The following is a 15,327-nucleotide window of genomic DNA, read 5'->3' as shown; positions in this document are numbered from 1 at the left end:
TATATTTCAAAGACTTGCAGATATGTTCAGTTGGAAGCAGGTCTCAAGGAAGAAAAGCTAGCAAAATAAAATAACAACAAAACTTCTATGTTTTCTTCCAAAATAAAAGCCAGACCATTCCTGCAGAATGTCTTTTTCTGTCAGGCCTTTGGGGAACCCTCCACTCTGAGATCTGAGGCCACGGGTTACATTCTCTGGTCTGCCAAGTTCATTCGGGGCTGCTTATAAGGCACATAGAAGAGGCAGGGAGGCAGGTTTGTACCTTAACATTCCCCCAGTGCATGGGGAAACTCTACCAGAGCAAAGAGGGTGAAGGTGGCTTTTTTGTCTCCTGCACTAGCCACTCATTACTCAGCGTAAATTTACTCTAAGATGGTTGAATGTAAACTACGGTACCAGGGCATGAGCACAAGTTATTTTCTGCCGGCTCTGTGATAGCAGCAGAGACGAGAAAGATTTAATAATTGCTGCTGGTCACGTCCCAGTTTCAAATGCACTCTAAACAAGATAGCACTCAACTCATCTATGTACTGGCATAAGCCCCATTAGAAGTTACGGGGTTTCTAAATACCTGTGCAACGTTGGCAGAGAAAGTAATTTCTGAAAATGCCACTTAGTTTTTGAAATTTTGACATGAGTCATCAGAAAACATCTTTATACATGTAATTTAGCATTGTCTGTAAAAGTGCAACACTTTTTTTAAAACAAGAAATCTTTTTCTCCTGCTGCATTTTGTGTGCATGTGCGCGCGCTTGTGCTTGTTTCTTTAATTTAGTAATTAAGCATCTGGAATGTCTTGACTGATGGAGAAGTATATTGAGATTTCTACAAGTGAATTCAGAGAAGAGCCTGTTCGTTTTTTGAATAGCTTAGCACCTGGTATAATTTAACAGTTTCAGTTCCTTAGGTAGTTATTAACTGAGTGAGTTTAGCTGTGAAAACAGATGTCACGTATAATTTTCTTATGATACATAGTCTCACAGAATATTTTTATATGCATTCAAATAAAATGCGATCAAAAAATCTGAGGTTTCAAATAGGAGATCTGGGCAAAAAATTTACTTTGGCCAGGATGAAAGCAGCTATGACATAGCAGGGAAAAGCAGCAAGCATAGTTATTAGCAATGAGAAAGGTATATTGTGTTTCCTGGCCTTAAAACATTTCTAATTCTTAATCTACAGTGCTGAAATAGTAGGTGGTGCTAAGAACCTCATTTCCTGCCTTTCTCCATATATATGCTTGAGAGCCACAGTGTGGAGGAAGGCTTCCAGCCAAGCTAACAACAGGCGCGGGAACATCCAAGGCCCCTTGGGAACAGGGAGACCAGCAGCACGCTCCAAATCAGTGTCCATGTCCCTCTTCTCACCTTGACTTCAAGAGTGTTGGTGCTGGTTTCCAGCAGTGCAGCTAAGAATGTTGAGGACCGAAGTTCTCAAGATGCTGTGCTAATCAAGTGTTCCGGTTTGGTTCCTTATCTATGACAACTGACAGTGAAGACAGGCCTTACGAAAGAGGGCAGGGAAATGAAGTCCCTCTGGATGTCAGCGATAAGCCTTACCTTGAACTGTTTTTCTAGTCGTGTCTTCCCTCCTATGCCAGGTATGAGGATGCTGTTGACATAACTATGCAGCTGGTTTGCAGATACTTCAGTCTCCTTCCCAAGGATGGCTTCCAACAAGGCATCATGAATAAAAATGTACTGCTCCTAGAAAAATAACAGCATGTCACGTAGGCACTTGGAATAAACTAAACAGCTGGCTGTAACTGAGGGGTAGAGCACACTAAAGGAAAGGGTGTGCAAAACAAGCCACCCATGCAAATACTGCCAAATCCAGAATAAACATTTACAAGTGTAGCACGTACAACTCTGAATAAGTCAAAAGCAAAATCTGAAGTTTCTGGTCTAGAAAGACATTCCAGTGCAAAAAATGCCTGGTCATATATTCCATTTTTACAGGGACGTAACTGAAAAATCCATTTCTTTTTGATTGCAACCAAAAAATGAACATAGCTTCATATTCAACCCCACTGCGATCTTTACCTCTGTCTGGACGAGGTAGTTGCGCTGTGTCCTGATATGTTTCAGGAAACCCAGGACATTAACTGTGCTTTTGTCTTTTATCTGTTGCAGCATACTGTCTATCACAATGTAGGTACCAGTTCTGCCAACACCAGCACTATAGAAGACACAAGAGAAACCACGTAAGACAGACGGACCAAAGCAAATGTTCCCAACAGCAGAACAGCAAATATTCCTGTTCACAGACTTTCGTTTCCATGCTAGGCTCAACTGTTAAAGTTTCTAAACAAAATATTCTGGTTTTCTGGGAATTTTACTGGGTGTATATTTCACGATCTGACACTTGGCTGTCCTGTCTCCCCTGCTGCTGTTACCGGTGTTGGCTAGAAGAAGCCACATAGAGATCCACCCTATGCCAAACTGCTGCTATCCTGGACCATCATGGTTGCTCCAGGCTGCGGGGCTGCCCTGGTTGGCTTCAGCCTTGAGGTAAGACTTAAGCTTCACAAGGAGCTGCAATCCTGCTCGGGAAATGCAGGTGGTACCAGCACTACAGCAAGGTATAAGAGGGGACTAATCCTGTGGAGGCAGGACTCCTCGAAGGGGAGAAGGGTGTTTCTGGGCCCAACACAGAGGGAGGAGAGGGGCGCTGTTCAGAGCTTCTCAATTTCGGCTCAGGAAGGAGTTCCAACCCCCACCATCCTCTCCTCTTCACCATGGTGCTGTACAGCCCCCTCACACCCAGGGATGACGACCACATCCATTTAAGGGAAATCCTCTCTTGACTGCAAGCGCTGGTGAATGTGAGTGTGGTTCAGTGGCAACTGCGTGCCCAGGTGTCCGTGTATTCACATGGTTGGTTGCCAGCAGAGGTAATCCTGCTCTGCCCACTCACTGAATGGGCAGGCTACAAAGAAGCTTCGCACAAGGAGCTGCACAACCACATCAGTGCAATGCTCAGCAGATCAGTATCGTGGCACAGCGCCTTGCTAGTGCAACCGGGAAGCTTCTGCATTGGAGCTGTCTGAAGATGTAGGCAAAGCAAGCTCATGTCTACCTGCGCTCCATGGGGCTGGCACACTCCTGTGTTAATAACCTAGGGCATTTCTCTTAGCTGGCATGTAAGAGCACACACCGTGCACTAGGTATGTTTGCCATGAAGTAGTTCATCACACCCATCGTACCTGCAGTGCACCACCACTGGTCCCATGTCTGGGGTTCTGGCTGCGGAGGATCTCCTAACGAAGGTTAGCACAGGCAGAGCGTACTCCGGCACACCCATGTCAGGCCACTGAGTGTAGTGATACTGAATAACCGTTCTCTCGTTCTGCCGCCCTTTGGGGTTTCCCTTCTGACCCTGCGTGCAAAGCGTGCGCAGAAAGAATAGAACGATTAGGGAAGAGAAGCATGGAAAGAGACTCAATCCTACTGACTTGCTCAGATGAAAAAGTGCTGGATTCTAACGGAAATCTTCTGCAGCTCTGCCTCCTGCTAGGTGGAGACAGAGTTCAAGGAAAAATACACGTGGGAACAGGTCATAACAACAATAACTGTGACACCAAAGCAGCAGTGAACTTGAGAAAAAGACAAACAGGCTAAACCTTTCACCAGGTAGTCCTGGTACTTATTTCCCATCCACCTGCTACTTCAAGTTGCCTATGCAAACGCCGAGTTTTGCTCCTGTGTGCCTTGCACCCGACACGAGCCGGAAGGCATCTGTATGAGAATAGCGAAGGCTTTACTCACCTTTTTCATCTTTGTGTTCCTGACTGTGAAGCGGCGCACAGTGTAGCAGGCATGAACGTTTGTGCTCTTCAGCGTGACGATGATGTTGCCATACTCCTCGCTGTTCTCCGACGGCCAGTACTGATCGCATTTTCTCTGAACAAAGACAGAGTTGGGTGAGTTGGCTGAGGGTTTGAGCTGCTTCTTTACATTTGTGTTTAGAGCATTTTAAAAAAGTAAAATCGTGGCTGGCTACGTATGCCTTAGTTATGTTAGTGATTTATTATACATCAACATATATCATCCCAAACCATTTAAAACCAAATTCTGCCCACGTGATTTGGGGAGCTGGTAAGGAGCAACTGCTAACAAACTAGAAAATCTCTTACTCGTCCTTTTTCAACAAGGTTTGTGATCATGACAATGATTCCAGTATTTTGTTCCCAAATCATCCTCCAGAAATCTTCAAAAGTAGACTTTAAAGGTCCCTGGGTAGCAATGTAGGCTTTTGCTTTGTTGTAACCCTTCAAAGAAAACCATAACGCCAAGTGAGATGAAAGCAATATCATGGCAGACATATTAATATTTTAAAGGTAACAAAGAAAGGTGCCTTTCTCATTCAGAATAGCGAGGAATTCGTAGCAAAATTATCAGGTGAAGTTGGAAAACACCACCACTTCACAAGTGGCAACACTTCCTCCTTGTGGAAGGATTCAGAGTTAGAGAACAAAAAACAATTCAAACAACTTACGTCAACATAATTAGCGTTAATGTAGTCACTGTGCTTAGAATCTTTTCCTGGTAAAGGCCTTAGCTTCACCCTGCTGTGATCATCTGCAGGATAAAAAACAGCAGAGAAGCATTAAGGAAAACACGGTGCAGAACTGCAGGTAAACATCCCGTTTTCTAGGTATCAGAGTAGCCCTTATTAATACACGAAACAGATTGGCCTTGGATTGGAGCCAGGGGATAGGTGGGAGTATCTGTTCTTGGTCATCTGTTCATGGTAGCAGGTCTTCAGGCTTCACATCCCTTAAAGTACGTGGTTCGTGCTGGCACAGCTTCTCTTTAGAGCCTCAGGAGCACGATCTCTAGGATCATCCCCATCACAGAGTGTAGCGGGATGCAAAGAGCCAGGGCACCCCCACAGGGCTGTGGGCACCAAGCGGAGACACCGGCTCAGCTCTCGCAGGCAGCAAAGCTGCCTCCGCTTGTCTCAGTGTTCGAGCTCATTACCCTCCACTGGCTGCTGGGTCTGCGAGCTGAGTGATGTCCTCACTCCCTCACCACCCTCATCATCACGCCAAGAGGACAGACTTCAGTCCATGCTCTTTAGCTCCTCTTTTTGTTCCACCCAAATGCTCGATTTCTAGCTTAAATCAGAAAAAACATTGCAGTCCTCCTCCTGCTCCTAAGCAGCATTGGGCTGGGTAGTGCTCCCAACACATGCAGAGATGAGACATGTTGGCTAACTTTAAGCATGAAGAATCTGGTTTCAGTTGCCTTCCTTGAGCACCAATGGAGAGAGAGGTTCCTCCAAGGGCAATGTGGAGGACTGGAGCGCCTGCTCCAATTCTCCTCCAACGGTACTTCTTTCTCTGTGTCTAGAGCGACCAGACATCTATGTCTACAATCAGAGCTGGGACAACCACAATGAATCCCCTTGCCCAAGGCCATACAGCAAGTCTTTTACAGGTCTGGGAATTAGTCCTCAGCTGGCACCTTGATTACTCTGAGAATCTGTAAAAGACAGACATTTCCCTTCTACGCCACCAAAAATATTCAAGAGTTGTTGCAATGCTTATGAACATTGTGAACTTTTTATCAGCAGCTCTCCATCTTTACTCCTAAACCACAGCGAGTGCTGCATCTGCCATTCGTTCTACATCAGAGAATGATATGGAAAAAGTTACCGCATTTCCGTCCCAGACCTGCAATAATTTGCATTCTAGAGCGGAGCCTAGATTTGCAGTTCTCAGAGGAATACAGGCAAAGCCTGCACTGTGCTACAAAGATCACTGTTTGTCCAAGTCATACACACAGCTGAAGCAGTTTGAAATACAGCAGATACATTCTGTAAGATTTAACACCTTTGGGATTATAAGGGAATCCCAGGGATCATCAATAAAACTCTTTGCTCCACCACGCACTTCCCTTAGGCCGGTTTTCAGACATTAGTGGGCAGAAGACCTCTGATCATCAATTTATCCCAGTTATTCCTTCACAAAATTTCATACCAAACTGATACTTCTAAAACTGCACTTGGAACATCAGCTGCAAAATATTTTAAAGCAAAAGGTGTTGTGGAATCCTGGCCCCAGAGAAGTTACAAGGTCCACTGCCTTTAGTAGGGAAATGATCTCCCAGCCACACTTTCACAGGTTTATTAATTACTGTGCCATACTGTAATTTGAACATTCCTTTTCCAGTCACACACAGACACACCGTGACAGGAGAGCGCCTTTCCGGGTTGATTCATTGTGCTTACTTACAGGCCAGGATGTTGATGTATCTGTTCTTGTGCTTGTTGTCGGGGTGGTTGGAATGCTCTGCAGTGATGTTCATGTCGGCCGTACAGCGCTGCACTTCCTAGGCATAAAAATTATTCAAATGGAAAAAGTGTCAGTCCAAATAATTTAAGCTTTATCTCCTTTTGCAACAGCTTCCAGAAACCATGGTTAAAATATCGGTATCTTAATTGCTGGATTGAACGCAAAGTCCTTCAGTATTGTCCTGAACGACACAGTCTGCTTAAACCCAGCCGCGTTAGCTGCTCCTTGGTGCGCGGTTATGCTCCTCTCCACGGACTTGGTGACACTTTGGGCACTCTGAGGGCCGACTGACCCCTCTGACCAGCACTCCATGCGTCTTCTGGACTGCATCTCCTGTGATGCCCCACTCTGTCCCCTCTTGGGAGGGGAAGACAGAGTCCCTCAAAGGCAAGAGCGGCCAGTGCAGTGTAAGAAACTATGCTCAAAAACCACTTCAACAGAAGCCTTTGACCGCTGAACAACTTATCCGCTTATAACCTCTCAAAACAGGGTTTCTGACATTTAAGTTTAGCACTGACCTTTTGTTAGTTCTCTGCAGAGAGGTGCCTTTTATAAAATATAAATAAAATAGATCTCTGAAGATAACAGCGAGCTCTTTAAATACCACTGCTTGGACACTGATTAACAGCCCGCGATATAGTGAAAAAGATAAAAGGTTGTATCCACGTATATATACATTTCCAAAGGAGAAAGAGGCCAGGCTGGCCGAGGTGTTCATGAAGCTAGAGATGCAGATTTCTGTCTAGTTGAGGCTGTAGGTTAGATACCTAATTCCCATTGATTTTTTTAATTCTTAACCTACCCCTTACTTACACCGTCCAACAAACAGAATACAGGGCTATTGAAATGGGGCAATGGAGGGTCTTTTCTCCGACCCTAGAGAAAAACAGCTGTTCCCCTTGGCCACACTGTCCTGGAGAGTTACACACTTCAGAGACATGAATCGCTACAACTCACGTGTTATACCACCTCCAAGATAGATGTATTTTTTTTTTCATATCTATTTAACCACAATCTTCCTGAAAAAGCTAAACCCCTTTTTATCACTAGCATAGAAGTTCTCAGTTTAAAAACACATTTTTGAAAAATATATCAATGTTTGGAGTTTACAAAGTTGTGGAAGAAACTATATTTATTCAAATCTTCTGCAAGTCCCAGAAATCGCAGCAAACAGAACTGATTTTCCCCAAGGATATGTGGGGAAGTGCCAAATTACTTTGTACTTCAGGCTTTAAAAGTAACAGTATAGAACCTGCCTAAGAGGGAAAGTCATTAGGAGCTCACAGCTGCTACAAAGATCACGAGCTAAGTGACAGAGAAAAATTATCAAGAGAAATGCTATACAAACAGCAGATGTAACAGAGTTCAGCATTATGCAGACATTTCACAAAGGACTTGCATAGCAATTTTGCTATCTTCCCCAGCATTTACATTTTAAAAGTGCAAAGTATACTAAAACCTTGCACATTTTATAGCTTTTATATCGACATGACACTCCCAAATAACAATTGCTTCTCCCCCCCCGTCTGCATAGGGAGAAACACACTACATTCAAGGAGATGAGCAAAGACAAAGAGGAATCAAGCAAAACTCTCAGCTGGCCCTAACAGAATTTTCATAGTTCCATTTCTATCACGGAAATAAAAAAATACGTTAAAGCGTGTGCTTCTCCTAATTCTGCCTGTCAGCTCCAGTAAGCAAGGGACTGGTGGTTACACAATGGGCAGGATCAGTTCAGCCGAAATCATAACTGGAAAAGCAGCATCGCTTACATGTTAGGTTGATTTAATGTAATTTCGTTTTACCTTTCTTTTTGCATTTAAAAATCATATAACATCACTGCTGTACCATGGTAGGTCACTCCTAAAAAATAACCCCCTGCTTCTGAAAAGCCTCACATGAAACCCTACATCCCTGCATCACTACAAAAATCTTTTTAGAAGTTATTAGCATTGAAACACTTATGCCAAATGCTGTAGAATTTAATACAGATGAATCCAGTAAGGTTCTGTGGAGAATACTCTAAAAAGTTATAGAATTTAATAGGGAATTACCTCCCTGCTAAGGAATTTTCTCTGACAGTTTAAATACTACATAGTAAATGTATCACTTTCTATTAAATTCTATAGGATTTTTCCATAAGGGAATTGTTGGTGAGGTTAATCATTTTAATTAACCTTTTTATGTTGATGCCGACTGTTTTCTCAACTGTACATGTTCCCAGCTGGCCAATATAAAGTTAATAGAAGAGGAAGATTAAGCTAAAACGGTGAAAAACACAGCAAGGGAAAAGAAGGTCTGACGCTGTGAGAGCTGATCATCTGCAAATGGCTTTTCTTAACACGTAACATTCTAAATGATTTTTAATACTCTGGAAAGCTGCTGTAACGGTGGATTCCTATGTCTGCCTCCTGCAAAAGCAGAGCAAAAGGAGACCGTTCAAGAAAAGCTTCCCCCTTGCCAACACACCTCAACTATTTTTGTCTTTTTAAGAATCAATGTAGAACAATAAAAGGCCATTTTGAATTCAGCCCCCCCGCTTCCCCCCAGTCTAGAATACAACCGACGCTTTGGAACATTGAAGTTGTCCAACAAGAAGGAGCCTGAGGAGATCCTCCAGCTCTGCGTGGGCCACTGGCAACGCCTGGCTGTGCCGCAGGGGCAGAGCAGGCTGAGAGCAGCGGGCAGCTCTCCGCTCTCTTACCCTCCTCCGTTCATCTCTCCAAATTCTAGTAGCAAATTACTAAACCACAGGCTCACCCCACCAGACGGTAAGGCAGAAGTTAACATTCCTTTGTTATTAAAGTCAAGGTGGTTGTCTTTCATCAACGCACAAAATGCTGCAAGAAGACAAGACTAGTTGCAGCCTGTTATCTGTGCCTCTCTTCAGGGTATTATTTACCCTTTGGCAGAAGAGGACAGCCCGGTGTTAATAAATATCATCCTGGAGAAAGTTCCAAAAAGTCAACATCCTAATTATGCCATTTTACCGCATTTATGTACATTACATATTCACTTTCCCAGCATTTTCTATTGCTTATGCAATGAACACCCTGGGATTACTAGCTACCAAGTCCTTCGTTTGCATTTAAAACATCATTATGATTATATTATTACAACAACTTAAGTTTGCAGGCAGGCCACCAGGTCAGGTCTGATCCCAGGCTGCTCATTGCAGCCTAAACAAACTCCTCTCCAATTAGCACAGCACTGCTACTGGCACCTTGGTGCAGGCCAGGTAGCGTCCGTATCACCACATCCATAATTCATCCACAAACTTTTCAGCTCCAGAGTCTTTTCTTTGGCTTTCCCTAATCCCGCTTAGTCTCTTGCACTGATTTTAAGGGCAGCTGGCTAGCACACAGCTGCTCTTCATGTTTAACTTTGCAGAACGCATTACTGTCCAAAGATGAATGGATACAGGCTCTTATTCTGTCCTTTCAACTTATCATTGACAACCCAAGAAACCAAAGTACATGGTTTCAATTGACCGTTAGTTACTGTAAAAAGTGTTCTAGTCTATGCTATTATGGCTAATTTACCTTTTAATTATATTGTCCATGCTAATGCTAATTGCAATTTGATACACCCAGGTTTAACGACCCATTTTCATTGCCTTTCTGAAACAAGTTACAGATTAGTTTCTTCTAAACTTCAAAGAATTTCCATTTAAGTGTAAAATCAAACTGCTCCAGCGTCTTGCTGGCAATATTAGGTTCTGAGCAAGAATTTTTGCTACAGTGGCTGAGCAGGAACTCGGTCTCTTGATTTGGTCTTATGCAGTGCTGCTGTTGTTTCCCATTACTGCAGTCTGATGTCCTAGCAGGGGCTGAACTGTGAAAGCCTATGAATAGCAATGAGGAGGAATCATGAACAAAGAAAGGTTCCTAACCTGAAGGACTAAATTAGAGAAGATCCACAGCTACATTTTGATATTATGGTGATATTTTTCAGCATGAAAGCAGCTAGTTCATCCACCCCTAAAATCATTTTTGATCTATCATTTTAATCCCAAATTAGAGAATTCTGTGGTAGTGCTCTTGCTGTTTGTTTTATCACAGCAAACATGGCATACCAACAGAGACAGCAGATAGTATCTGAAGACATCCCACAGGAATAGTGTGGATTTTTGCAATAATTTAGCACTAGTATAAACTCTCAGATGGCACTCGAGAGAGGTGAGCTGGGGACAGCCTAGAAAGAAGGGAAAAATAAACAAACCAAAAGGACTCAATACAGGAATAACAGTGGAGGAATCGTGAATAGAGCGCTGGAAAATCATGTAAATGAATGCGAAAGGAGAGGATGGTGGAGGACCGTTTGCTTGCGGTGTCCTGCCCTTCATTAGGCAGGGAGGTGTCAGAGTCCCACCGAAACCTCGCGTTGCCCTATGGCTCCTCCGAGCGGGCCTTCCAGGCAGAAACTTTGGGCATGGCCGTGGTACTATGGATAGTAACAGAAAACCCATATGTCTGAACTTCTTTGTTGCTTCTCTTCAACTTTATCCCTTAATTCACAATGCCATTTTCTTAGGGTAGGTCAAGCAGTGAGATAAGAACAGAGAACTCCAGAAGACCCTCTTCTGCAGCAATCCCTCCTCCTCCAGCTTCACAGTGCTGCTTCCCTTCGGTTTCAGTACAGCAGTGCACAGGCTGAGAATACCTCAAAATTATGGCAGTTTTGGGCCGGGGTTATAAAACATTTCCCAGTGCAGTAATGTCTGCTAGCAGCACGCTTTTGAAATGGCATCTTTCTACTGCCAAGTTCCTTGGTGTAGATGCAGGTATAAGCATGTGTCTGGTGTAAGCTGTGTCTAATCTGTAAGGGATGCCAGTATAACTACACAGTGGTTTTAGTGTCTCAAGAAACGTGCAACGCGCAGCTTTATCTGTCTTGAACGCAGCCCTTCGCTAGAGAATAACATTCTGAGGTCAATGGTCAAAAAGAGCTAGTGACCCCTGCCCCGAACAGCAGCAACCATGAGAGTAACGTTAGCAAATCCCTGCCACATCACTGAAGATATAGATTTATGTTATTTTCTTACATTTCAGGACATTTAGAAGAAGGTGCCACTGGAGTATAAAGATATTTTCAATTTATGTGATGAGGGAGCTAGACAGCCTGCCTCCAAGTTCAGCGAGCCTGTTCAGACTCCAAATGGGCAATGAATCATTACACTCACACGGCCACAGGCAGGAGAGGTCTGCGGAGATTGCATTCACCCGCTCTAATCACTCCCGCAGCAGCACTGACCAACCCACTCCCGAATTAGGGAGGAGGGAAGTAAAATTGTCTGATCTCAAAAAATCCAAATACTACATTATACTATAAAAATTCACAGATTTGGGGATGGAAGGTGATTTCTTGGCTTAGTGTTCCTTTCTCAGAGCAAAAGGACACGACTACTCAAAAAACTTACTGTGTCATTCCAGTAACCGGCCAGGGGGAGGGAGTGAAAAGCTTTACCGTGGGAGGTGGCACTTCACGCTCTTTTTGAAACAAGAATTTGGAGGGCACCCTATGTGGTCAGGCTATCGGGGAATAGAAGATGACAAATGCAACGTCAGTTTTTAAAATGAGATCCAGAAGGGATTTCAGGCACCAAAGCCCACTAAATCTGACTTCTCTGTGGGGCGAACTGCTAGACACTGTAATAAACAGCAGAGCTAGTGAACGCCTCTAACACACTGTGGAGACGTCTCTGAAGAAGTCCATAAGGAGTCTGAAAGAGAATAGCATATCTGGATTTCCAACATGTTTGTGAAAAGGCCTCTCAGAAAACGTTACTTAAAAAACCGATCTGTCTTCGAGCAAAAGGAAAACTCGCCTTATATACCAACAGGTTAAAGGTGGGACTCGCAGCCCCTGAATTGTCAGTGTTCAGATTTCACCAGTGGGACCTTACGGGGACCTAATTCTATCCATAAATGGACTGCAGAGGAGACAAAGTCTGTTTATGATACAAAATTATTCAGGATAATTAGAACAAAAGCTGTTTGTGAAAGGAAGCAGAACAATCTCGCAATACTGAGTGACTGAGTGATAAAATGGCAAATGAAATTCAACGTTGATAAATGCAAAGTGATGTACTTGGGAAAAGCAACCCTAACTATACATACATACTGACAGGTTCCCAATTTGCTATTGCCATTCAGTGACGAGACCTTGGGGTCACAGCTGATAGTTTTCTGGAGGTGTCAGCTGAGTGCTCAGTAGTTGTTAAAAACCAAATAGTATGTTAGGAAGGCGGAAAGTAATAGAAAAACCAAACAGAAAACATCACTTTGCTCCCACAGAACGCTGCAGTAAACCCACTCATTAAATACCGTGCACAGTTTTGGTCTTGCCGTCTCAAAAAGGATATGGTAAAGGAAGAAAAAAAGGTACAGAGGGAATAAGTCATCATGAGTCTAAAATGGATTCCTCAAACAAACAAATTAAATAGTTTATAGACTTCTTCAGATTTCAAAACAGATGATTAAGGTGGAATACGAGTGAGGCAGGCAGAATCACGCGAGGCATTTAAGTGAACCGGGATGTACTTTGTAATGCAAAAACTAGGAGGCACCAAGAGAAATTATTAGGCATGTTAAAAGCAAAAGGAAGTCCACTCTTGTGGAACAAATTGTAGAATTCATTGCCATGGGATGCAGAAGTCTAAAAGGGTTGAAGAGGCAATTAGAAATTTGCGGAAGATCTATCAAAGTCTATTAAAGATAATGATGCCAAGAAAATCTCTGGCTAGACAAGGTGTAGATATAATCTCTGGCTCAGGACGCCTCTCAATCTCTGTTCAGTCTTGCCACTAAACCCTGCCCCAGTGCTGCCCTGTAAAAATGTGGAACCTCCCCCTCTGTGCCATAGCAAGAGGGTGCTGGAGCTGCCCCAGAGCAAGCCAAAGACCCCCCTTGGACTTTTTTCCGTATTTGGCTGAACAAATTCCAAGGTGGAATACAAAAAGTAATATCAGAGACCAGCACTGGTGATGCAGGATTGCAGACTTTATTTTAAAAAGCTATTTGTTGTTGTTCAGTGTTAAATTGGGCCTTATATTTCTAGTTTATATCAAAAATTGAAAATTCATAGGCCTCAAAGGAAATCTTAACAACTCTGTATATACAAGAAAGCCCAGCTATCACCAGACAATAAAGCTGGCTACTCGCACTATGATTACCCAAAGGGAATAAGGATTCATTTTGGATATACTTTCCAAGGAAAGATTTGTGAGTTCAAAGTCCTTTTTCCCTCTGCACATAAAACGCTTCCTAAGCACATTCACAAAATATTTACCTGTAATTACAGCTCATTTTAAGAGAAGGGAGTATTTACACGATTCACTTTCAAAGGAATCTTCTTCATGTAAAAACCAACTCAATACAACCCACGGCACGCTGCCCGAAACACAGGAAGAGACTTACACCAAAAACTAGCAACAAACAAATAGGGAATGTTTACTTTCTACATTGGGCAGAGTATGCGTGTGCGTAGCTTAGTCTTTCCTTCCACAGGTTTCACCATCAAAACCTCCTCCCACAGAAACTTCTGAAGAAATTTTTTGATCCTTTTCTCATTTTAAAAAATCCCATTCCCTGGCTATCTTTGGGAAGATTCATTTTTTCTATAGTATTAATCACATTTTTTCAGCATCTCCTTGCCATCCCTCTTCTCTCTTCCTTTTAGCTGTAAAAAGCAGATGTTTTGTAAAAAGTCCATATGACTGCAGAACCTAATACCTCTTTTCAGAAGTTCCCCAGGCATGATATGGCTGTGGTACTTTCCACCCAAGGCGAGCAGACCTGTGACACTGGATTTTCTGTTTCAGCTGGAAGCCTACTGTTTCTCCATAAAACATTAGCTAAGCCTTCACTCTAGCTGGCAGATATGATTCCAGCACATACACCATGGCTGGATCTGACCAGACGTGAGAAGTTACACTGCTGGCCGCTTCCAAGAGCTGCTGTATAAATGTAACCTCAGGCTCCTCTATCCCTCAGCCACTTTCAAAACTGGGATTCTGATCTCTGAGTCAGTTTAGGCACTTGAGAAAGATTTAACCTGCAGGCTCTGTGAAAAATCCTGGGTTTCACTCTTCTGTCCCATCACTGTCAACCATAAGGAAGAAAATCAGGCCTCCGAGGTGTCAGCAGGGCAAAACACAAACAACGAAGGGAGCCGGATGGTTTATCCCAGACAGTGATCATTTTGCTCCTATTCCTTCTCCTTACTCTAGGAGATTTCATTACTCTTTAGAAGTCGAGACCTCAGCTACAGAGAAATACATCTGGAGTAGCTATACTGACTTCAAAGGAGATGCTCCAAATTTTAAGCCAGCACGGAGAACAGAATTTGGCGTGTGTAGTGCAGTTGGCGGAGTTTAACTTCCCTTCAGAGGGGACCCCGCGCTCCCCAGAACAGGACTAATTTGCCAAAGCATCTCTCCCGACTGGCTGCCACGGAGTGGCACTCGCAGCAGGGAGCTCCAGGAGGAAGGGAAAAAATAGGGCTATTAAAGCATTGTTTTTCTTTGCTAAAACATGGGCGGAAGGTGTCCAACATTTGTTAATAGCAGTGATTTTGCGACAGCTGAAGCAAAGCCTGCTTAAAGCCAGACCAAGTTTACAGATGTGTTGCTGATTATTTTGAATAATTAAATGGTGTAAAACCCAGCTGTGATGAATAGCACTGGGGTCGCAATTCATAAATAATTGAGAAGAGTGAGTCGCATTTGATCATCCTGATCAAATTCTACTCTCTGGAGAATAAATGTTTGTCCTGAATACCATCAACGTTGTTAAATGCCTCAATATTCCTGCTCAGCCATCCAGCCAGCAGTCAATTGAACTAAATCACTTTAACACCTTACACATTTGCCTTCCTCATGAATACAAAATGTTTCTAACTTACACAACGGCTTTTGGGCATCAGACAAAGCAGCCACTCTTTATAGACAGTAACCAAACAGCAACAATAAATGTTTTAAATGATCCCATTAAAAACAATTCCTGCATACAGTCTTGTCTTTACTGCAG

The 15,327-nt window shown here is 43.2% G+C and overlaps 1 protein-coding gene across 3 annotated transcripts in view; it reads right to left on the bottom strand.

Annotated features, from left to right (window-relative positions):
- PTPRG (protein tyrosine phosphatase receptor type G) overlaps positions 1–15,327 on the bottom strand; it is a 415,376-nt gene that overhangs the window by 15,345 nt on the left and 384,704 nt on the right. For all 3 annotated transcript variants that reach the window (XM_074602189.1, XM_074602190.1, XM_074602191.1), the window contains 7 exons: positions 6,239–6,335; positions 4,498–4,580; positions 4,136–4,270; positions 3,768–3,902; positions 3,206–3,378; positions 2,043–2,178; positions 1,560–1,706 (listed from right to left, as the gene is read on the bottom strand). In XM_074602189.1, coding sequence (XP_074458290.1) covers positions 1,560–1,706; positions 2,043–2,178; positions 3,206–3,378; positions 3,768–3,902; positions 4,136–4,270; positions 4,498–4,580; positions 6,239–6,335 — 906 coding nt within the window. The remainder of the gene's footprint in view (positions 1–1,559; positions 1,707–2,042; positions 2,179–3,205; positions 3,379–3,767; positions 3,903–4,135; positions 4,271–4,497; positions 4,581–6,238; positions 6,336–15,327) is intronic.

The sequence above is a fragment of the Larus michahellis genome, chromosome 10, assembly GCF_964199755.1.
Source record: "Larus michahellis chromosome 10, bLarMic1.1, whole genome shotgun sequence".
NCBI classification, from domain to species: Eukaryota; Metazoa; Chordata; class Aves; order Charadriiformes; family Laridae; genus Larus; species Larus michahellis.
The sequence above is the reverse complement of the archived record's forward strand: the minus strand, read 5'-3'. Positions and strand labels throughout refer to the sequence as shown.